This window comes from Schistocerca nitens, chromosome 9 (assembly GCF_023898315.1).
Source record: "Schistocerca nitens isolate TAMUIC-IGC-003100 chromosome 9, iqSchNite1.1, whole genome shotgun sequence".
NCBI lineage: Eukaryota > Metazoa > Arthropoda > Insecta > Orthoptera > Acrididae > Schistocerca > Schistocerca nitens.
Window position 1 is genome coordinate 217,118,029 of NC_064622.1, and position 23,813 is coordinate 217,141,841.

Consider the following 23,813-nt stretch of genomic DNA (forward strand, 5'->3'; position numbering starts at 1 on the left):
AATCATGTAATATGAGACACAATTTGCAAAAAAATTAATTTCAGTGTTTTGAAAATATTAGGCTCCCATATTAGTCTTTGACTTTGACAATGGAGCTTATAAACCTCACTGATCAGTGCAAAAAGTACCACAAGCACACACCATCCTTAATCAGTTAAGTGGCTTGGCAGGAACACTGAATGGAGACTATGAACATCAGCAACAGAAAGAAATGATTGGAAACTTTCTGAGCAGAATGCTGAAATTTGCAGATCAGAAGAACCAGCACTTATCAAACAGTCATTTTTAGTTATTATCTCTAAATTGGTTCAAACGACCTCCAACACCCACTGATATTTCCCATTCAAGACATTCCGTCCGAGCTTCAAACTAACTTCTAACTATTATGGTCTCACTACTCAGTGCACTGTACAAATAAACTGTTCATTGTTTGGAATTTCTATGCAGTTCCCTGTACCTGCAGTATAAATCTGCATAAGGTTTTTTCAACACATTATAGTTCTTTACATAGAATGAGCCAAGCTCTCATTTTGCTGACAAACAGTAGCCGTAATACATTTGAAGTGTATAGTTGAAAATAATGCACCTTATACAGGGACGATGATAATAATAATAATTTTCTTAAATTATGTTAAATGACAGTAAAATACCTCCATTTACTGGAAAAAAGAACTGTACTACACGATAGCAATATTCAAACAAGGAACAAGATGGACAGTCAAAATGACCATTAATATGTTGATCCGAGATGGAAAAAGGATGGAAAAACATAATCTGCTGTAAAGGAAAGGTAAAATATGTGAGGTAATGAGTCAGATAGCTTAACTGGTTACCTTAGTGCAGTAAAGGTGGGGCACACTATTAAAACGTGTGCCACTGATAAAGGGGCACCACACCTGCTGTAAGGTGGAATGGCTTGTTTAAGAATGTATTTATGGATCAGTCTAGTGTGGCTGTTGCAGGGTCGGCAGAAAATTGTAGACTCTCAGTGGCACATGAAAACAGCCACGCAGCTGTAGAATCTTTATGGTGTGCAGTATTGGTGATAGCTATAGTAAATTGCAGCCCCCATTCCATGATGCTAAAAATGGTTGGAATAGGGTTCTCCATAAGTCAGGGCTCACTATCTTTAATTCTGGAACGTCCTTTTTGGTAGCCTCCTTGGCCAAATGATCTGCAAGTTGATTTACTAAGACTCCTACGTATACAATCAGCCATAAGGTGTTTTGCAGCTCAAAGAGGCCTCGAAAGGACAGTGCCAGTGGGTGTCTGGTGTTATGGCTTGGCACCATGCACAAACTGTGAAAGGCTGAAGTGAGCAGCTGCACATGATCCATTTTATTTATTCACCAGTGGTCATCTCACAATGATATACTATTCCTCAATATAAAAAAATAACAACAGATAGCTCAAAATATACCTATACACACAACATAAAATTTTTTTTATGAGGATAGGAAAGTTACTCAGTTGTGGTCTTGCTGAAGGAAGCACCCTGGCATTTGATTAATTTGATTTATGAAAACCACTGGAAACCTAAATCAGTATGGTTTGACAGAGCAAACTCCATCCTTCCAGGTATAAGGTCAGTGTTTTAACAACTGCACTGCCTGATTTGGTTGTCCCTATTGTACAATGTACGAGCTTGAATAATGGCTACTAGTTTTGCAGTAAAGACTCTGTACCCTTGTAATACAAATGCTGTTCACTGTTGCCTGTATTTGTGAAAGCACAGCCCCTCTGGCCGTCGACACATGACCCATCAGTGTAAATGATTTCCACATTTGAAATTCATTATCCACTGCACAAAGCAGTCCTTATACAAAAGATAAGCCTGTTACATATTTTGCTTTGAAAGATAGATCTAGACAAGGTTTGGGCAAAGGTCCCCGAAAAGCAGTGCTTGTCAGAAAGATCATAATAGAGGGTTGAGAAAGATCATGTGTAGTTTAGAGAGGACGGATCACAGACTGGCTAATATCAAGATACCAATCCATGAGCATGTTTGTGGAAATTGTATTCTTTTATTCTGGAAGAGAATACTGAAAGTTGGATGGTCTTTGTAGATTTGTACATGAAAAGTGAAGTTAAGCAATACTTCGGGCCATCTAATCCATATGGGTGGTATGACCAGCTCTGTCAGGAAGCTATCTTTGGCACTCGTCCAAAAGATATCACATGCAAGTCTGGTTCCACAGTGACGTACTGGGTCTAAAAGTGGCAGGACACTATAGTCAAGCAGGACAGTAGGATAGCTTTATAAAGTCAAAAAGGAGGGGGAGGGTGGGGGGGACGGGGGGGGGGGGGGGCAGGTCAGTCCGTTTGCCAAATATCCTCCCGTTCCATGAGCACATCCACCTGCACTGTTCATTGAAGTTGTGCGTTGGTTGATTGGTTTAAAAGAGGGGGGAAGGGACCGAACTATGAGGTCATCGGTCCCTTGTTCCTAATAAAACAATGCCACAAGTGTGAGAATAAAACAGACGAGACATATAACATAAAACAAAAAGAAAGGAAAAACCACAAGAATGAAGGAGAGCCAATGAACATCAAAAGGACCAAAGGAGGACAAGAAAACAACATAGAAACAGAAGAGAGTAAAACAAGAAAGCAGATTACAGTGGCTGGCCAACCACGAGAATAAAAAGGAGAAGCCAGCCACTCTGCAACACATTAAAACCTCCACCCTAAAAACACTAGGGCGGAGGACACAGAGGGACAAGCAACAGGCACTAAAACTTAGATCAAATCATAAAACCCACCATCATGAATAAAATTTAGAACTAAATCAGCTAATGAGGCGTTGTCAGATAAAATGAGTGGCAATGAGTCTGGTAACCGAAGATTTCGTCGCTGGGCAGTCAAGGTGTGACAGCACACCAGAATATGGGCCACTGTCAACCGGGCACCACACCGACACTGAGGCGGGTCTTCACAGCGCAAGAGGTAACCGAGGGTCCCGCAAGTGTGGCCAATGTGGAGCTGGCTGAGGACAACTGATTCCCTGCGAGAGGCCCGCATGGAAGACTTCCACACATTCGTAGTCTCCTTAATGACACACAGTTTGTTTTGTGTACTGTTATGCCACTCTGTCTCCCAAAGCCGAAAAACCATACGGCGTAGGACAGAACGAGGGTCAGGTTCAGAATGCAGGTCAGGTTCAGAGATACCCATCTCCAGAAGCAGTTTCCTAGTAGCTTGTTTGGCCAGACTGTTGGCAAGTTCAGTGCCTGGGATGTTGACGTGTCCTGGGGTCCACACAAACACCACGGAATGATGGGAGCAGTCCAGGGCATAGATGGACTCCTGGATGGACACCACCAAAGGATGGCGAGGGTAGCACTGATCGATAGCTTATAGGCTGCTCAAGGAGTCAGTACACAGAAGTAACAATTCCTTGGGGCATGAATGGATATACTGAAGTGCTCGAGTTATAGCCACCAGGTCTGCAGTGAATACACTGCAGCCATCGGGCAAGGAATGCTGTTCAATATGTCCTCCATGGACATACGTGAAGCCATGGAGCCGTCAGCGTAAACCACTTCGTGGCCTCAGTACTTGCCAAGAATTGAGAGGAAGTGGCAGCGGAGAGCCGTGGGGTTAACTGAACCCTTAGGGCCATGTGAAAGGTCCAGGAGAAGCTGTTGCCTAGGTGTACACCATGGAGGTGTACGTGAATGGACCTCAAGTATAAGTGGTAAAAGCAAGGACTGCAGTTCAGAAAGAAAGGAGCGTACATGAACTGCAATTGGAAGCCCTGACCTGGGCCGCTGATGTGAGAGATGAACCGCTGTGGGTGGGAAAAGGAGACGGTGATTCGGATACACAGGAGAACTACGACCACGTGCTATGTAAATGGCCAGCAGTTGTGCACACCTAACCTGCAATGGAGGCACTCCGGCTTCCACAAGGACGCTGGTCACCAGACTCATCCTAAAAGCTCCTGTCACTAGGTGACTGCCACAGTGGTGCACTGGGTCGAGTAAACACAGTGCTGAGAGCGCCGCCGAACCAACAACCAGACTCCCATAGTCAAGATGGGATTGAATAAGGGCTCTGTAGAACTGCAGCAGCGTAGAGCGATCTGCAACCCAGTTGGTGTTGCTCAGGCAGTGAAGGGTATTGAGGTGCTGCCAGCACTTCCGCTTAAGCTGACGAAGGTGAGGAAGCCAAGTCAATCGGGCATCAAAAACCAGTCCTAAGAATCGATATGTCTCCACTACAGTGAGTGGATCTTCATTAAGGTAAAGTTCTGGTTCTGGATGAACGGTATGACGCCGACAGAAGTGCATAACAAACGACTCTGCAGCAGAAAACTGGAAACTGTGGGGTAGTGCCCATGACTGCGCCATGTGGATGGCTCCCTGTAGGTGCCGCTCACAAGGGAACCTCCCCATCGCACCCCTCTCAGATTTAGTTATAAGTTGGCACAGTGGATAGGCCTTGAAAAACTGAACACAGATCAATAGAGAAAACAGGAAGAAGTTGTGTGGAACTATGGAAAAATAAGCAAAATATACAAACTGAGTAGTCCATGTGCAAGATAGGCAACATCATGGATATTGGAACTCAGGAGTGCTGTGGCCCCGTGGTTAGCGCGAGCAGCCTTTTGCACTCTCAAACGGTGGCTGGAAGGGTAAGTCCCCTCATTTACTACACGCCACAGTGAATCCTATAACGCTCCACTTATGGAGTGGGAGCTCCTCAGTGCCCTTGCATATTGCCCCGACAGCTCCTGGACCATACCGGATCCACTGTTAGATGATTAAACATCTCTCATCTGAAACTTCCTGGCAGATTAAAACTGTGTGCTGGACCGAGACTCAAACTCCGGACCTTTGGCAGACCAAATGGTAGAAGTAAAGCTGTGAGGACGGGGCGTGAGTCGTGCTTGGGTAGCTCAAATAGTAGAGCACTTGCCTGCGAAAGGCAAAGATCCCGAGTTCAAGTCTCGGTCCGGCACACAGTTTTAATCTGCCAGGAAGTTTCATATCAGCACACACTCCGCTGCAGAGTGAAAATCTCAACTCTCATCTGACTACAAGTGACATCTCTTCATCATCTTCACCTGGACCTGGTGCGATGGCATCTTTCCATCGTAGTGGTGGGAGAGCACCATCATTCCAGTGCTCAAACCCGGTAAAAACCCATTTGATGTGGATAGCTATCGGCCCATTAGCCTCACCAACATTCTGTGTAAGCTGCTGGAACGTATGGTGTATTGGTGGTTGGGTTGGGTCCTGGAGTCACGTGCCCTACTGGCATCATGTCAGGGCAGCGTCTGCCAGAATTGCTCTACCACTGATAATCTTGTGTCCCTCGAGTCTGCCATCCGAACAGCCTTTTCCAGAGGACAACACCTGGTTGCTGTCTTTTTTTATTTACGGAAAGTGTGTGACATGACCTAGCGTCACCATATCCTTGTCACATTATATGAGTGGGGTTTCCAATGCCCTCTCCCGATTTTTATCCAGAATTTCCTGTTGCTTCGTACTTTCCATGTCCAAGTTGGTGCATCCCATTGTTCCCTCCATATCCAGGAGAAGGGGTCCCGCAGGGCTCTGTATTGAGTGTCTCTATATTTTTAGTTGCCATTAATGGTCTAGCAGCAGCTGTAGGGCTGTCCGTCTCACCTTCTCTGTATGTGGACAACTTCTACATTTCATACTGCTCCACCAGTACTGGTGTTACTGACAAGAGAACCTCCCCATTGCACCCCCCTCAGATTTAGTTATAAGTTGGCACAGTGGATAGGCCTTGAAAAATTGAACACAGATCAATCGCGAAAACAGGAAGAAGTTGTGTGGAACTATGAAAAAATAAGCAAAATATACGAACTGTAGTCCATGCCCAAGATAGGCAACATCAAGGATAATGTGAGCTCAGGATCGTCGTGGTCCCGTGGTTAGCGTGAGCAGCTGTGGTCCTAGAGGTCCTAGGGCTCCGACGCAGAGGCTCCAGCATAGCGCTCAGCAAAGTGCTTGGCAATCACGTCTGCATCGGTAGATAACACTCCATTTATGTTAACACCGGGAACGCCTGTTGGGGTATGGTACCTGAAAACACATTTGATTTTTGCCCAGACTTGGGAAGCTGACATATGGCACCCAATGGTCGAAACATATCTCTCCCAACACTCCTGCTTCCGTCGTTCGATAAGTTGGTGAATGCGAGCATGGAATCATTTAAAGGCTATGAGGTGCTACAGGTAAGGGTGCCGCTTATGCTGCTGTAGAACTTGCCAACACTCCGTAATTGCTTCAATGACTTCTGGCGAGCACCAAGGTACTGCTCCTGAAGCAGGTGGTGCAGGAGCAACAGGGAGGGAAGTGCCCCCCACCATCAAGGGGCAGGTGTAGTCTTCTGCCTCTGAGAGGTGACTGGGGTTGGTGGAGCTGATGGGGGCTAGAAATGTTGTAGCAGCTGTGTAAGACGATGTCATGCACACAGGATGTAGGCATTCAAATTTCCTCTTAGCCTCAGTGTATGTCAGTCCGTCCAGGGTCTTGAGCTCCATGATTTTCCTTTCTTTCTGGAGAATTCTGCAGTCTGGCAAGCAAGGCGAATGGTGCTTTCCACAGTTGACACAGATGGGAGGCGGGGCACATGGAGTATTGGGATGTGTTTGGCATCTGCAATCTCGACATGTGACGCTGGAAGTACAGCAGGAAGACATATGACCGAACTTCCAATATTTAAAGCACCTTCATGGGGGAGGGATATAGGGTTTTACATCACAGCAGTAGACGATCACCTTGACACTGTCTCGGGTAATGTATCACCCTCAAAGGCCAAGATAAAGGCACCAGTGGCAACCTGATTATCCCTCGGACCACGGTGGACATGCCGAACAAAATGTACACCTTGCTGTTCTAAATAGAAGCGAGCTCATCGTAGGACTGCAAAAGAAGGCCCCTGTGAAATTTGATACCCTGGACCACATTTAAGCTCTTATGGGGTGTGATGGTTGCAGAAACATCCCCCAACTTGTCACAAGTGAGTAATGCCCATGACTGGGCAGAGGATGCAGGTCTGATCAAGAATGACCCAGATCTCATTTTGGATAAGCCCTCCACCTCCCCAAACTTGCCCTCTAAATGCTCAACAAAAAACTGAGGCTTCATCATCATGAAAGTTTCCCCATCAGCTCTTGAACATACAAGGTACCGGGACGAATAAGAGCCGCTGCCATCCTTAGCCTGATGTTCCTCCCATGGAGTGGTCATGGAGGGGAACGATTTGGGGTCACCCTTCTGTGCATTGAATTGAGCCCGCGAATGCTTAGATACTGCTGGTGTTTCACCATCAGCAAGAGATGATGTACTAAGCTTCATCACATGTCATCCACCCTTGATGCCACCCACTTCGACCAGGGGCCCTCCTCACGGGTGCCACCCAGCTGGAGCAGGATGGCCATTGCCAGAAGTCCCAATGCCCCAGGGGGATAGACATCTACCCCTTGGCATATGTGGGGAGTTAACAGCACAAGCATCAGCAGAGCTATCTCTGTGTGGTCAGGGGGCTACTACCAATGGGGTACATGGCAGCCCCACCACAACAGACTGGCTACCGTGCTGGATATCAGATGTAGCCAAGCAAACAAGTCCATTATCATTGTCAGCGTAGAAAATGATACAGCACAGTTGATGGAAAAATACACACTCAGGAGGGTGACCTTGCCCAACAGTTGGACAATGAGCAGAAGTGCAGATCCACATCAATGAAGGATATGATAAGGTCTCAGCGCATGATGGACACGATGCACCATATAAGGTGCCCTTCCCCAATTGGCTTGATCTTCGGGAAAATTTTTAAAAGTGGAGGTCAAACCCTACAGGAGACCATCACATGGAGGCTGAAACGTGAGAGACTCCTTTTAGTCCCCTCTTACGACAGGCAGGATTACCTCGGACCTATTCTAACCCCCGGACCCAAAGGGGGGAGTTGTGCGCTGTCGTACATAAAAATGAAGTCAGGGCCGAAAGCACACCAGAAAAGATGCATATGGGGAAGGAGTAGTGTCACAATAATGATGACCAATGAGTGCACTCTGTTCAAAGATTTGGAGGTCAGTACACCCATGCAACACCATGTCGCTCCACACCATGACAGCTGGACCACCAAAGTGATGATGTTCGACACTGTTCCTGGTTGCCTAACTGCTATGAATTCATCAGTCAATGTTGCTTTGACACACTGCCCTTCCCCACCAGAGTTGGGGAGGAGTACGGCTGCACGTACACACACACACACACACACACACACACACACACACACACACACACACACACACACACACACACATATATACACACACAACCATCCAGCAGCTGTAAACCACACTGTGGAGGAATGGAACACTCTATCACAACTCCTTACCAACCTTGTGGCCAGCATGGTAGCATATTGCAGTGCATGCACTGCTATCGGTGGTGGTCATACATGCTATTAAGAACCATGTGTGGTATTTTCCAAAGTACAATCATAAATCATAGTGATTTCAGAGTAATTATTGTATTTAAATGAAAGTGTCATTTCTGATCATCTCATTATGTATTTCTTTCAGTTACTTTCTATGTTAGACTGTAGTAGTACTTACTATGTATGGTCCAGGTTTCATTGAGTTATGTTACTTGGCTGTAACACATCATTTTTTTTATCACAAGTTACCTCTGTCCATAAGTTGGACTATGTGATCAAAGGTATACAGACACCTGGCTGAAAATGACTTACAAGTCTGTGGCATCCTCCATCGGTAATGCTGGAATTCAGTATGGTGTTGGCCCACCCTTAGCCTTGATGACAGCTTCCACTCTCGCAAGCATAAGTTCAATCAGGTGCTGGAAGGCCTCTTGGGGAATGGCAGCCCAGTCTTCATGGAGTGCTGCACTGAGGAGAGGTATCCATGTCGGGTGGTGAGGCCTGGCACAATGTTGACATTCCAAAACATCCCAAAGATGTCCTATAGGATTCAGGTCAGGAATCTGTGCAGGCCAGTCCATAACAGGGATATTATTGTCGTGTAACCACTCCGCCACAGGCCATGCATAATGAACAGATGCTCGATTGTGTTAAAAGATGCAATCGCCATTCCCGAATTGCTTTTCAACAGTGGGAAGCAAGAAGGTGTTTAAAACATCAGTGTAAGCCTATGCTGTGATAGTGCCACACAAAACAACAAGGGTTGCAAGCCCCTTCCATGAAAAACATGACCACACTATAACACCACTGCCTCCGAATTTTACTGTTGGCACTACATGTGCTAGCAGATGACGTTCATCAGGCATTTGGCATACCCACACCCCGCCATCAGATCGCCTCATTGTGTACTGTGATTCGTTACTCCACACAATTATTTCCCACTGTTCAATAGTCCAATGTTTATGCCCCTTACACCAAGTGAGGCATCGTTTGTGTGGCTTACGTGCAGCCGCTCGAGCATGAAATCCAAGTTTTCTCACCTCCCGCCTAATTGCCATAGTGCTTGCAGCGGATCCTGATGCAGTTTGGAATTCCTGTGTGATGGTCTGGATTGATGTCTGTCTATTACACATTACGACCCCCTTCAATTGTCGGCAGTCTCTGTCAGTCAACAGACGAGGTCAGTCTGTACGCTTTTGTGCTGTACGTGTCGCTTCACGTTTCCACTTCAGTATCACATTGGAAACAGTGGACCTAGGAATGCTTAGGAGTGTGGAAATCTCACTTGTATATGTATGACACAAGTAACAACCAATCATCTGACCATGTTCGAAGTCCGTGAGTTCCGCGGAGCATCCCATTCTGCTCTCTCATGATGTCTAATGACTACTGAGATTGCTGATATGGAGTACCTGGCAGTAGGTGGCAGCACAATGGACCTAATATGAAAAATGTATGTTTTTGGGGTTGTCAAGATACTTTTGATCACAGAGTGTATAATACATGCAGACCAGACGTTATCAACATACATGGAAGGTGTGAGAGTTTAGGGCCCACAGTCTCTATAAGTCTTAGTTGCTGTTAGGGGAAGGGTGGACTGGAAGTGGTAAAAACTTATGTCACAATCCAATATCACCAATTTGTGCTCTGTCTTTTCCTTTGTTTTCTTCTTTTTCTTTTGGGTATTTAGTTTCAGTTTGGAAATGTCTAGTCAGGCTTTTGGAACTGAAGACAAGCAGGATGTCCGACAGCCCATTTTCAATTATAATGACAAGTGGGGTAGTACAGTGATTAACACACTGGACTTGCATTTGGGAGGACGATGGTTCGAACCCATGTCCAACCATCTTAAATTAGGTTTTCCATGATTTCCCTAAATCGTTTAAGGCAAATGCCAGGATGATTTCCTCAAAATGCATGGCCACTTTCCTTCTCCATCCTTCCCTAAATAGAGCTTGTGCTCATCTCTAATGACTTTGTTGTTTATGGGACATTAAACCACTGATTTTCTCCTCATCCTCCCATGACCAGTGTGGAAAGGGGAGGGGGAGGGGTGGTGGTGGTGATGGTTTGTGGGCATGGACGGGTAGTCCTCATCCAAGAGAGACCTGTCAAGAAAGATACTGCACTGCTCGGGAAGGGGAGGCCAAGGTCCTTGAGGTAGATGTAGAAGGATAACAGAGGGGGAGAAGATCCTGCTTTCCTTGATTCGGGGCCTGGAGAAGAGTGCTTGGGAGGATATTTGATCCCAGTATTGATGGAGGAGAGTGAGCATTCTTTTTTACTGTAGGCGGTACCTTGCTTATTATTTGTGTGACATCTGTCATTGTTTGTACAGTATGTAAGTGTTCATATTTCTTCCCAATCTCAAAATAAATTACTAAGTCAAAGGTTTTGTATTTTGCATTCTTTTTTGAATATACATCAAGCTGATGAGCAGGGAGAATGCTCTTCCCTACAGTTAATGTAAATCAGAAGTTTTCGACACAGAGTGTTCTCATGTAATGGTTGGGCACAGTCTCCACACATTAGGTCATTTGAACACCACGGAACATGTTTACAACATATTCATTTAAAATGCTGCACAGGAGATGGTGTATATTGTTTGACATATCACTGATAGACCAATATCTTCACTTTCTCTGAAGTGTGTCGCTATCAAAAGGCAGAATGAAAGTTCCAGTGTTTTTCCTGGCCACAAAGGACAAAGTAGACTCAACATCTTTCCAAGTTTCCTCATAATTCTTCCTCTGTTTGTAGTGTAAGGACACGAAAATACATACCTTGCAACATGCTGAGGTTCTTATGTGGTGTAACTATAACCGAGATATCCCCAAGCTTGTTACATCAGAGCAGGACCTGTGACTGTGTGAGAGATGATGTATTGTGTAATAGTTATTTGATGTATTGTGTAATAGTTATTTGTTTCTCATTTTACTGACAGAGGTGGCTTTACTGTATTCATCTTCAATTTGTTCTACAAATCACAATGGTTTTATTTTCAAGAAAATTTCCATGTCCATTCTGGAAAGACCAAGGACTGGGGAGCATACTTCTCTCTTTGCTCCTTCAATCAGTTTTGCTCACTTATTGTAGCTAATGGAGGCAATGTCATGAAGTTGTATCTCTGAACATTGTAACTATCTGACCTGATGAGAATGCTGGTGACTTACGATCACTAACTTAGGATAGTTAGGTCTCTTCATTGCGAACTGTCCACCACTGTACCATGCACTCCAGCTGGAGACTATTCTCACAATCGTCACCCTATCACAGCACTAGCTGCCTGGTACCAGCAACCATTGCAGAAAGTCCTCCATGTTCCAGTTTCAACACCACATACTCCTTGGCATATACAGCATGCTGACAGCACAGATACTGACAGTTCAATTCCTTCATGATCAGGAGGCCACAGCTGTGCAGTTATATGATAACCTCCTCCTATAATGGCTTGGTGACAGTGTTGTTTTTTCCACACTTTGCATACACGATCCACATCAAGTGAATAAGGTGGAATTGTACATTTGGTGGGACATGTGCTATAATGGGTGACATTCTCTGCTTAGCTTGTGTTACTGAGGAAATTTCTGAAAAGTAGAGGCATAAACCCACTGCCAGGAACAATATTTAACTAGCCAGAAAAGGAGGTAAGGTATACAGACGTGAAGGATAGTTGGGGGAGGGGGGGGGGGCGGAGACGAACTGCCACAATGACTCACGGCCCCATGCTCACCAGGTGCCAGGTATGTCATCACAAAAGAGTTGTGAGCCCCATGAGGAGAAAGAGAAAGAACCAGAAAACAGGATAAGCCAGTGGAAAGAAAAATAAACTGATCAGGACTAGAGAATGGGAAAAAGAAGTATGTATAGATCAGTACAGAATTGAAACAATGGAAAATAACTGATGACACTGACAAATTACTACATCCAAGAAAGACGCTAATATTGCTAATGGAAAAAGAAAATGAAAGCCATTTTGATTTATGACTGACTTACCAGGACGAGCAGTGTTGCAAGTAGGATCTGGCAGCAAGTCGAGGAGCTTCTTCCCAATGAAAAGACTTAAATGAACAGCTTCTAGTTGATCACAGTGGTCAGCTTCCAAGGGTTGCCATGTTGCATAGAACCAGGTCCCACGGGTGATAGCACATTCTTCACCTTGTGCAAAATATTTTTTAACAACCAAAATCTCACAGTTATTTTTTCGAATAGCAAATTTAAAACCTTTTATTGTCTGAAACAAATTATTTTATATCCTTATAGTCATACATGACTCCCCCCCCCCCTCCAATCAAACAGGCGCCACCAGAAAAATTACGGTGTAACATAAGTGGGTAAACAAGAAATTAATAATTCTACTCACATGTACAAAATTTCACTGTGTGTGTGTGTGTGTGTGTGTGTGTGTGTGTGTGTGTGTGTGTGTGTGTGCGTGCGTGCGTGCTGATCTTATGAGCACACAATGGAGAGCTCATCAGCGCCCTCACACTTATCAAAACAAATGTATGTGGATATAAACTAAAATTGCTGTATACTCATGCACTCGAAATGACCACACAGTCACTATCTCATATGCACTAAAACCAATTAGGACAGAAAGTAGCTACACATAAAATTAAAACACAGAGAAAACGAAACACAGAGGAGCTAAAAGAAAGCACAGGAAAATGTAAATGGCTCAGCACTTACAAAAAACTTGGTTGAGTCAGTCACCCTGTTGACACATTAAAAACATCTCCTTAAAATCTTGTTAAAATGTTGAACAATTAACAAAACTTTAAAACTTGAATCACATTCGTTTGAACACTGCTTAAAATAGAGAGCAGATTCGTCGGCAAATCTGTCACCATCTGCTGGTCAGCAAATAAAATGCAGTCCAATAAAATGTGGTGCACAGAGATCTGCACGCTGCAAGCACCACACGTTGGATGGTCCTCTCACTGGAGTAAGGGGCCTATGCGAAGACGAGTAAGAACGGCCTTGTCCCATCGACGTGGCTGGAAAGAAGTACACCATGGCCGAGCTGTGGGCTTTACAACACAGAGCTTGTTGTCAGTCACTTCGAGCCATTTGTCTTGCCACTGATGCATGTCTTTGTACCTCAACAGCGAGGTGATAGCATGCAGGGGGATAGCACATGAAATACCAGAGGATCACAACATGTCTCCTTGGCAATCGATCTAACCTTTTGCTCCCCGCAATTCTCATGTGCCCAGGTACCTAGCAGAAAGACACCTCCTTCCTCAGTCACTGTAGTTGGAGGAGGGCATCCTAGATATAGTGGATGAATTCATCTGCTGGGTACAAACATTGGAGAGAGTAAGGGAAGCTCAGAAAATCTGAACAGACAAGAAATTTAGTACTGGAAGAACGTCTCATCTGCTGCAGTGCCCACAAGACCACATATTCTAACAAGTTGTCAGAAAATCAAAAAAATATGTAGGTTAGAGATGAAATTAGCAACTTGGGCATTAAAATCAAATCAATATGGAATTTTGTTAGAAGGGAGACAGGAAAAGTAACCACTGGGGTAGGTAGTATTACTATTAAGGAGAATGAGACCATCTTAACCACCAGTACACAAGTAGCTAATGTATTTAACAACCATTTCTGAAGTGCAGGTAAAAAAAATGGTGAGAATAGTTCAAAAGAAAAAGCCAAGCAGTACACAGAAGAGATAGTTTTGAGAAATCTTAGTTAGTTTAATTTTCACCAAGCAACCTCTTGTGAAATAAATAAACATCATTAAATCTTTGAAAAATAAATGTTCTGCTGGAGTAGATGACAACTCTAACAAGATATTAAAACAATGTGGGGTAGTTACAGCTGATGTTCTGACTCACATATGTAATGCATCACTAACTCAAGGTATTTTCCCAGACAGGTTAAAATACACCATTGTCAAGCCTCTCTACAAAAAAGGGGACACTACTGATGTCAATAATTACCAGCCAGTATCCTTGATAACAACATTTTCACAAATTGTCAAGAAAGTAATGTACTCAAGAGTGGTTAGCCAGCTCAACAGTAATGGGATACTTAGCAAATCACAGTGCAGATTTTAAAAACGATGTGCCACTGAGGCAGCAATATACAATTTCACTGCCCACATAATAGAGTCTTTAGATAGTAAAATGTAACAATGGGAATTTTCTGTGACTTATCCAAAGCATTTGATTGTGTGAACCATGAAATTATGTTACAGAAATTACAATTCTACAGTGAAAATGGGAGAGTGTATGAGTGGTTAACTCATGTCAACAGAACAGGAAACAAAAAGTTTCTTTATGTGGTTTAAGTGATTTAAGGAAGTTTGCCATTTCATTTAACTGGGGTGAAATTATGTTAGGTGTTCCACAGTGTTCAATCATGGGTCCCGTTCTGTTCTTGACATATTTAAATGACATCACTTATTCTCTGAAACAAGAAGCTAAAGTGATGCTGTTTGCTGATGCTACAAACATCATTACAAATCCAGTAAAAGAAACTCCAAAAGAAAATGATACAAGTAATTCCTTTGGAAAAGTTATTAATTGGTTTTCTGTGAATAGGCTTGCTCTGAACTTTGAAAAAACACTGTACATCCAATTTTCTGCTGTAAGGAGCACATTTCCTTCAATAAATATAACACAACATCAACAGACGTCAGTAGCCAGGTACAGCATACTAAGTATTTGGTTGTATATATAGATGAGAATCTTAATTGGAAAATTCATATTTTGGATCTTCTACAGCGACTAGGTTCAGCAACTTTTGCAATCAGAATAATTGCCAATATTGAGAATGTAGAAATTAGTAAGCTAACATACTTTGCATACTTTCGCTCTCTGATGTCAAACGAATAATATTTTGAGGTAACTCAACACTTAGGCAAACAGTATTCACTGCTCAAATGAAGATGATTAGAATAATGCGTGGGGCTGATAGTCGCACATCTTGTACGCATCTGTTTAAAAGGTTAGGAATTCTTACAACCACCTCACAGTACATTTACTCAGTAATGAAATTTGTTCTCAAAAACATGGTCCAGTTTAAAAACAACAGTGACATTCATGATTACAATACCAGAAGAAAGGCAAACTTACACTATCCTCTAATTAACCTATCTTTGGCACAGAAAGGGGTAAAATATGCTGCTTTAAAACTTTTTGATAAATTATCAGATGAAATAAAATGTCGGACAGACAGCAGTAATAGTTTGAAAAATAAATTTAAATCATACTTCCTTGACAACTCATATACTATATATGGATTTTTGAATAGGAATAAATAAATCTATAGGTATAACATATACATTTTGTGCCATTTAAGCGAACGTGGTAGTTAATAAAAATTTTAACCAAAAGAATAAGGGAACTTTGATTCATGTGTGCATTTCTTATGCACTTGACACGTTCCACATCATAACAGTTACCATGAGACATGAATGGAACACGTAACTAACTCTAATTCTGCATCAAAGACAGTAAAGTCTAGAGGCAGTCGGACCTTGAGGACATGATCCGGGATAATAGAAAAGGACAGAGCAACCAACACAGTCCCCCTGCTTAGACCCAATTGTAAAGACAGCTGCATAGGTGTGGTGTTCATATAAAATGTCTGAAAATATTGAAGTAAAAACAGAAGCAGGGGTGTAATCTCTCCTGTGCTGAACTAAATCTAAAATTACACTTGGTCTCTGTGCCAACCAGGGTGGCAGATGGTTAAAACCCTGGATTTGGGATTGTACTTGCTCCACACTGAATGACTCCAGTACATTCTGCACGCGGACACCAAATGGTATTGTGCCCATGGATGGCTGGAGAAAAGACATTCCAGAGGCGGAAGCAACAGTATAGTGCGCGGGTGAAGTCAGATCTGCAGAGACTTTACATGCTTTATTCACCAGGAGGAGCTGCTGCCGAATGGTATATGGCGGTTCTCCAGCCTCAGCACAGAGGCTGGGTATGGGACTGGTCCTCTAATCACCCTTGGACAGTCGAATCCCCTCCTGGTGGACTGCAAATAAGGCGGCCTCACTGATCCATACACTGTGCACCCATAATCCAGTCACAAATGCATGAAAGCCCTATAAAACTGAAGGAGACACATCCTGCTTGCTCCCCAAGACCTGTGGCTAAGGCATTTTAAGATATTTAGTACCTTCAGGGTTCTGGGGTTCAGGTCTCTCAGGTGTGTCAACCACAACAATTTCAAGTAAAAAGTGAGGGCCAGAAACAGCACTGCATCTCTAAAATGTAGGATCGTGTCCCCCTTATGCAAGGCAGGCAAATTACAAATACTATGAGAATGATTAAAATAAAAACAAACACACACACACACACACACACACACACACACACACACACACACTTATCTGCAGAAAACTGAAAATCTGCCTTTGCAGCCCACTCCTCTAACCTCCTACACACTATAAGTTGCAACTGACGGCTTGCCGTTGCAGCACTGGTGGAGGAACAGAAACTAGCGAAACTGTCCACATATAAGTACCACTGTACAGGACTCCTTACTGTAGACATGATAAGTGTTTATGGCCATGGCAAAGAGGGTAACACTTCAAACACTGTCCTGCTCAAATGATCTGACAGCGAGCCACCAACTCGGGTCCAAAAACACCGTTGAGACAGGAGACACCATGTGAAGAGGGGAAGCTGGCCATGAAAACCCCACTGATGCAGTTGTGAAAGAATACAGTGTCTCCAAGCAGTTTCGTATGCCTTGCTGATATTGAAGAATATTGCAGCTATGGCTGCATAGGAAAGACTGCTGAATAGGTGCCTCTAGGCTTCTAGTGGGGTGAGGTGGACCGAAATCTCCAGAATCCACACGGAGAGTGGCCAAGGAGTTGTCTGATCTCTAACAACCAGACCAGACGGATGTTAACCATTTGCTCCAGAGTCTTTCCAACACAGTTTGCTAAGGCGATACTCCTGTAACTACTGGGAGATCTACTGTCCTTTCCCAGTTTCAGGAGAGGTATCAGAATGGCCTCCCTACACACGTTGGGGAAGTTGGCTGTCTGCCATATAAGGTTAAAACATTTGAGGAGGGTTTCCTTTTATGCCACTGGCAAATATCGAAGCATACAGTACCGGATTTTGTTGTGACCAGATGCAGTCTCACAAGTCTAAGACAGTGATGATTTGAGCTCCCACTTGGAGAAAGGAGAGTTGCAGGCTTCAGAAGAGTCAGAGCTGAAGTCCAACTTGCCCCTCTCTACAGTTGCATGGTAGTGACTAAATGCCAGATCCTGGCTTGCATTGGCTGTAGTTTTTGCAAAATGTTCAGCCAGCATCTGAGCTATGTCTCTGGGTGTTGTTCGCAGACACCCGTTTCAGCACTGCTGTTATCGGTAAACGATTGTGTTTACCAGAAATCCTCCAGATGGCTTCCCATACTTTTGTAGAGCGGTTGATGGAGTCCAAGAACGCTTGCCATGACCGTTTTTTCTCCTTAATGACACGTTGAGCCTTGGCTCTTGCGATTCAAAATGCTGTGAGGTTGTCCACTGTCAGGCAACATTTAAACAGTCAACGAGCTGCACGCCTTGCCCAGATGGCTGAACAGTACTATTCTGTCCACCAAGCAGAGTAGAGGAGTGGTGTGTGTTATTGACAAACACAGCAACACCTCCCTTGGCTTGTTCCCCAATCAGGTCATCCTCATGGTGGAGATTGCAGCCCCGTAGCACAGGGGCATCAGTAGCTTTGAAATGTGTTTCCTGTAAACAAAAGCAAAACACAAGCACAGAGACTGGGCCTGTGCCTGGAGTTTCACTTCCTCCACGTGAGTCCTAAGCCCATTCATTTTAGTATGGACACCAGTTATCATCATGGTTGGACTTTTACCCCGTCTTTCCGCTGGGGTGGGAAGACCACTATGGCTGGAGTTTCAGCTTTGGGGTAAGATGGTTGCCCCCAAGCAGACTTCGCAGTCCATTGGCTCTGAAGCAGAAGCAGCAGAACCAACAAGTTTAATGGCATCAACATGGTCTGACAGTCTACTGCCTGTTTTTGCCTGTGGTGGAAGTTTCCTATTTGCTTTCTTGGCTTGGGAGGGCTTTGCGGGAATTACTGCAACAGAAGCAGACACAGTGCTGGATTTTCACGAGACTCTGCCTTTGGAGGGACTGTGAGCTCTGCAATGGTGGTAACTGTGACTTTCTCTTATGTTTCTGGAGGGGCTGTGGGTTCATAAACAACTGCAGCTAGACAAATACACTGACAAACACAGTTACTAGTGCTGATAATAGCAATCTCCATTTGTGTAAAAGCACTGGCTGTCGAAATAGGCTTTTTAAGGGCAGAAGCAAGATTGGTAGTGAATGTGGGACGCTGCCTGGCCTTATAGATCTTCTTGGCCTCTCCATATGGGATGCATTTTGGCATCTTAATCTTCTGTATCTTCCACTCTACAGGGAAGATATTGCACTCCCTAATCCAGACAGGGTGATTACACACTTTGGAGGGGAAGAACAGCCAACGCCATCATGGACGGCTTTGCCACATTTGCCATCGTGGCTTCACCATTACATCTTAATGTTGTGTGCCCAAACCACTAGCATTAGAAACAGCTCATATGGCCACACGGTGAGATGGAGAAAACGCATCTTGATGTTGTCTCTGAGTTCGGTGCTATTGAAAGTAGAGATGAAGGAGTTAGATTTCACCAGATCCCCATTCACTCTTTTCAATATATTTTGCATGTCAATGATCCCCTCCTGAGCCCTCTCATCCTTAATTCCTCCTTCGGAATGTCAACAAGATCTTGACAGGTCAACACCTTTTCTATACAGAATGAGATTTTCGCTCTGCAGCGGAGTGTGCGCTGATATGAAACTTCCTGGCAGATTAAAACTGTGTGCCGGACTGAGACTCGAACTCGGGACCTTTGCCTTTCGCAGGCAAGTGCTCTACCAACTGAGCTACTCAAGCATGACTCACACCCCGTCCTCACAGCTTTAGTTCTGCCAGTACCTCGTTTCCTACCTTCCAAACTGGTACTGGCAGAACTAAAGCTGTGAGGACGGGGTGTGAGTCATGCTTGAGTAGCTCAGTTGGTAGAGCACTTGCCTGCGAAAGGCAAAGGTCCCGAGTTCGAGTCTCGGTCCGGCACACAGTTTTAATCTGCCAGGAAGTTTCATACCTTTTCTATAGTTCAAGGTGTTGTGGAGCTCCTTGTTGATAGCATATTCTCCAAGGCATTTAGCTTTCCAGGGGCTTGTTGCCTGTTGGGAACTAGCAGTTTCAACCAACATCATGCCATTACACAGTCATTTGATGGATTTCAGTGAACTTGCAATCCCCTCCAAACCTTTTTCAACATAAAAAGGTGAAACTTTGTCGAAATTGCTCTCTTTCCACTTCACAATTAAAAACAAATTCTGACTGCAGCATGCATTCTGTTACTATGCATGGACAAATTCTGGGTAACCCCTGAGTCTGGAGGACTGGCTACATGAGCCCTCTTATTTGAATGTGTGTTAGTACCTAGCAGCCCACCCACCCATTCCACTGGGAGGTGGAAGGATCCATCTCGGCCCCACAAGCAGCTAGAGAAATATAAGTCCATCTAGACAGAGCCCCATGTGCCTAGATAAGCCTTATACAAGAGGCAGGTTCCCCAGAGGTTGCCTGCTAGCAACTGTTCCACCTCAACAGCCATGCATCCCATTAATGCACAGCACACCTTGAGATTGAGGTGTTTTTTTTTTTTTTTTTTTTTTTTTAAATAGAGGTTTATGCCATCCTCGCAATCTGGGCCGTCAAGCCAAGATCCCCATTCCCTGAGACACACAATATTCCACCATCATAATGCACAGTGGTTGCTGAAGCATGCCCAGAGCTTACAGTGACTGGTGATTGGGGGCGCTTACCAGTTCCCAGCTCAGGAACACCGGGGTTGCCAAGTCCGTACCCAGCTAATGAATGCCAAGCCCCTGAGAGCTTCACAGTATGACTTGTGGTAAACAAAACACACAGAGGACTGCCAACAAAGCAACTGTAGCTACACTCCCTTTTGATATTTTTAACAATACGTTGAATTAAGAAACCAAGCATTTATAATCATTGAGGGTGTTATTTAATACTCTTGCATTTACGAGGGCAGTTCAATAAGTAACGCAACACATTTTTTTTCTCGGCCAATTTTGGTTGAAAAAACCGGAAATTTCTTGTGGAATATTTTCAAACATTCCCGCTTCGTCTCGTATAGTTCCATTGACTTCCGACAGGTGGCAGCGCTGTACGGAGCTGTTAAAATGGCGTCTGTAACGGATGTGCGTTGCAAACAACGGGCAGTGATCGAGTTTCTTTTGGCGGAAAACCAGGGCATCTCAGATATTCATAGGCACTTGCAGAATGTCTACGGTGATCTGGCAGTGGACAAAAGCACGGTGAGTCGTTGGGCAAAGCGTGTGTCGTCATCACCGCAAGGTCAAGCAAGACTGTCTGATCTCCCGCGCGCGGGATGGCCGTGCACAGCTGTGACTCCTTCTATGGCGGAGCGTGCGAACACACTCGTTCGAGATGATCGACGGATCACCATCAAACAACTCAGTGCTCAACTTGACATCTCTGTTGGTTGTGCTGTCACAATTGTTCACCAGTTGGGATATTCAAAGGTTTGTTCCCGCTGGGTCCCTCGTTGTCTAACCGAACACCATAAAGAGCAAAGGAGAACCATCTGTGCGGAATTGCTTGCTCGTCATGTGGCTGAGGGTGACAATTTCTTGTCAAAGATTGTTACAGGCGATGAAACATGGGTTCATCACTTCGAACCTGAAACAAAACGGCAATCAATGGAGTGGCGCCACACCCACTCCCCTACCAAGAAAAAGTTTAAAGCCATACCCTCAGCCGGTAAAGTCATGGTTACAGTCTTCTGGGACGCTGAAGGGGTTATTCTGTTCGATGTCCTTCCCCGTGGTCAAACGATCAACTCTGAAGTGTATTGTGCTACTCTTCAGAAATTGAAGAAACGACTTCAGCGTGTTCGTAGGCACAAAAATCAGAACGAACTTCTCCTTCTTCATGACAACGCAAGACCTTACACAAGTCTTCGCACCCGAGAGGAGCTCACAAAACCTACAGCCCCGATCTCGCACCGTCGGATTTCCATATGTTTGGCCCAATGAAGGACGCAATCCGTGGGACGCACTACGCGGATGATGAAGAAGTTATTGATGCAGTACGACGTTGGCTCCGACATCGACCAGTGGAATGGTACCGTGCAGGCATACAGTCCCTCATTTCAAGGTGGCGCAAGGCCGTAGCATTGAATGGAGATTACGTTGAAAAATAGTGTTGTGTAGCTAAAAGATTGGGGAATAACCTGGTGTATTTCAATGCTGAATAAAACAACCCCTGTTTCAGAAAAAAAATGTGTTGCATTACTTATTGAACTGCCCTCGTAAAATAGATGTAATTTCTATAGAACTAATTTTGTCTACTTTAATTTACTGTGTAGCTAATTTCTGTGTATTCAAGTACTGCTTGTTCAAGGAAACTGTTTCCTGTGGTTTCTGGATAAAATTCTGGAGTCAAAAAAGCCACACCCATTTGTAGAGCATTTGTTCATTGTAACATTATAACATCACAACATTTTAGGGCATAAAGTTCTGTAATTGGCAATCTATGGCCAGAATTACAATTAAATTTCTTTGCATGCCTCTTGATATCTTACTTTTTTCTGAAGCAAGTTGCGTATCTTCTTACAAAACTTTCCATTGTCAAAGTCAATCTACTCACTAATATTTCTCATTCTTTGTTATGAATATGGTTAGGTTGTCCTAGAGTGTAATTATCACTCAAGCTATTCTTTGCTTCATACCCCATACTCTCACTCAGTAACAAACAGTGTTTCCTCTTGCTTTACGTTTAATTCTAATCACATTTTGCTGTATCCATAGTGGCCCTTTCAGCAGTCTACAAAGAGACAGATGGATCTTTCCAACTTAATGACAAAGGTAAAACAATATAAGGTATCAATCAATTGTGAGAAACATTAGTGGCTAATACCTATGACAACATAGTTTGTGGATTGAGGTCGAAACTGATAAAAAGTTACAAGCAAAAATGGGGATACATATCAACAACAGTTAGAATTTCTATCATTTGTAAAGAATGCCATCAACAGCAAGGCTTGAATATTTTTTTCAGTGGTCATAAGAGAAGGACTTATTAAGATCTGTGAAACTTATAAATACAGCTGTTGGCTGTTAGTATCTATGAAGCATGAACACAACAATGCATATGTATGATAAGTTGTTATACCAGATCACATTAAGAAGCATGACTATCAGATGTGTGTTTGATAATGCAGCAAATCAACTGTGACTAAATATATAAAAAGTTTCATTCTCTTATATCCAGAAATATGGAAGTCCACATGAATACTATGTTAGCACCCATTACAATTAAATGGCCATAGTTGAACCCAGAACACAAGATTTCCTTTTCTCGACTAAAACAGTGCCCTTTGGTGTACAGCAATGCCCAGCCAGGAGAGGATTTCAGTAAGGAAGTCAAAATTTTGGGGCAAAAGTTGTTCTAAAAACATTACAAATCATTAAAGATAAGGAGTTTTTGACAAAGAATTGTCACAGTTCTACATTTTATAATCTTACTGAAGTGCTGTATTATTCAATGAAGAAAGGTACAGTCAACTGGTATTAATCAGCGTGATGCAGCAGAAGTTGCAGGAAATCACATAAGGTTCTCATTTTCTTTGTTACAGAGCATGCTACTAAATGGGCTTATACAGACATATACAATGCTACCATATGAGAGCAACTGCAACAAGTAGTTACTTAATCATCACACAGCATGACTACACACAGTATTCAATGCATTACAAATGCAAATGGTCATCAACAGCAAAATATATAAACGATTAGTCACAAAGGCCAAATACTTTAATGGGTATTCTTGGTGCAAGCCAACATTAATATTTCCATCCACCCCATGCCACTCCTCAACTATGAAAGAGTTAACTAGTTTTTACAGTTCATATAGGCAAAAAGCTAAATATATTGTTTGGGTATATTATGTGGCTACTGTTTAACTGAAATGAAAGATTTTCATTAATTTTTTTTTTTTTATTCTGTTGCAAGAACTGTCAGCTGAGCACAGTGTAGCAGATTAACAACTTTCTGCACTGTATACTGCACTGGTTCCTCTTTCAGATGATATGAGCAAACCGTTGCTTCTCCTTGCTCCAGTTCAGCTCATCTAGAGAAGTAAAATATTTTTTATAAGAAGAATGCTTCAATTCCATTGGTTATTTCCTGTCTATATATAGTGGTTAAGGCATTATTTGACTAAGTATAGCAGTTCAATCTAAACTGTGGTGGTTACTAAAAAGAGTAAGGCTGTTTTCAACCCAGAAATTGT

General features: G+C 43.6%; 1 protein-coding gene across 2 annotated transcripts in view; it reads right to left on the minus strand.

Moving 5' to 3' along the window:
• The window catches only part of LOC126204428 (phospholipase DDHD1-like), a 211,003-nt gene that overhangs the window by 125,072 nt on the left and 62,118 nt on the right, over positions 1–23,813 (minus strand). For both annotated transcript variants that reach the window (XM_049938818.1, XM_049938817.1), the window contains exon 2: positions 12,418–12,579. In XM_049938818.1, coding sequence (XP_049794775.1) covers positions 12,418–12,579 — 162 coding nt within the window. The remainder of the gene's footprint in view (positions 1–12,417; positions 12,580–23,813) is intronic.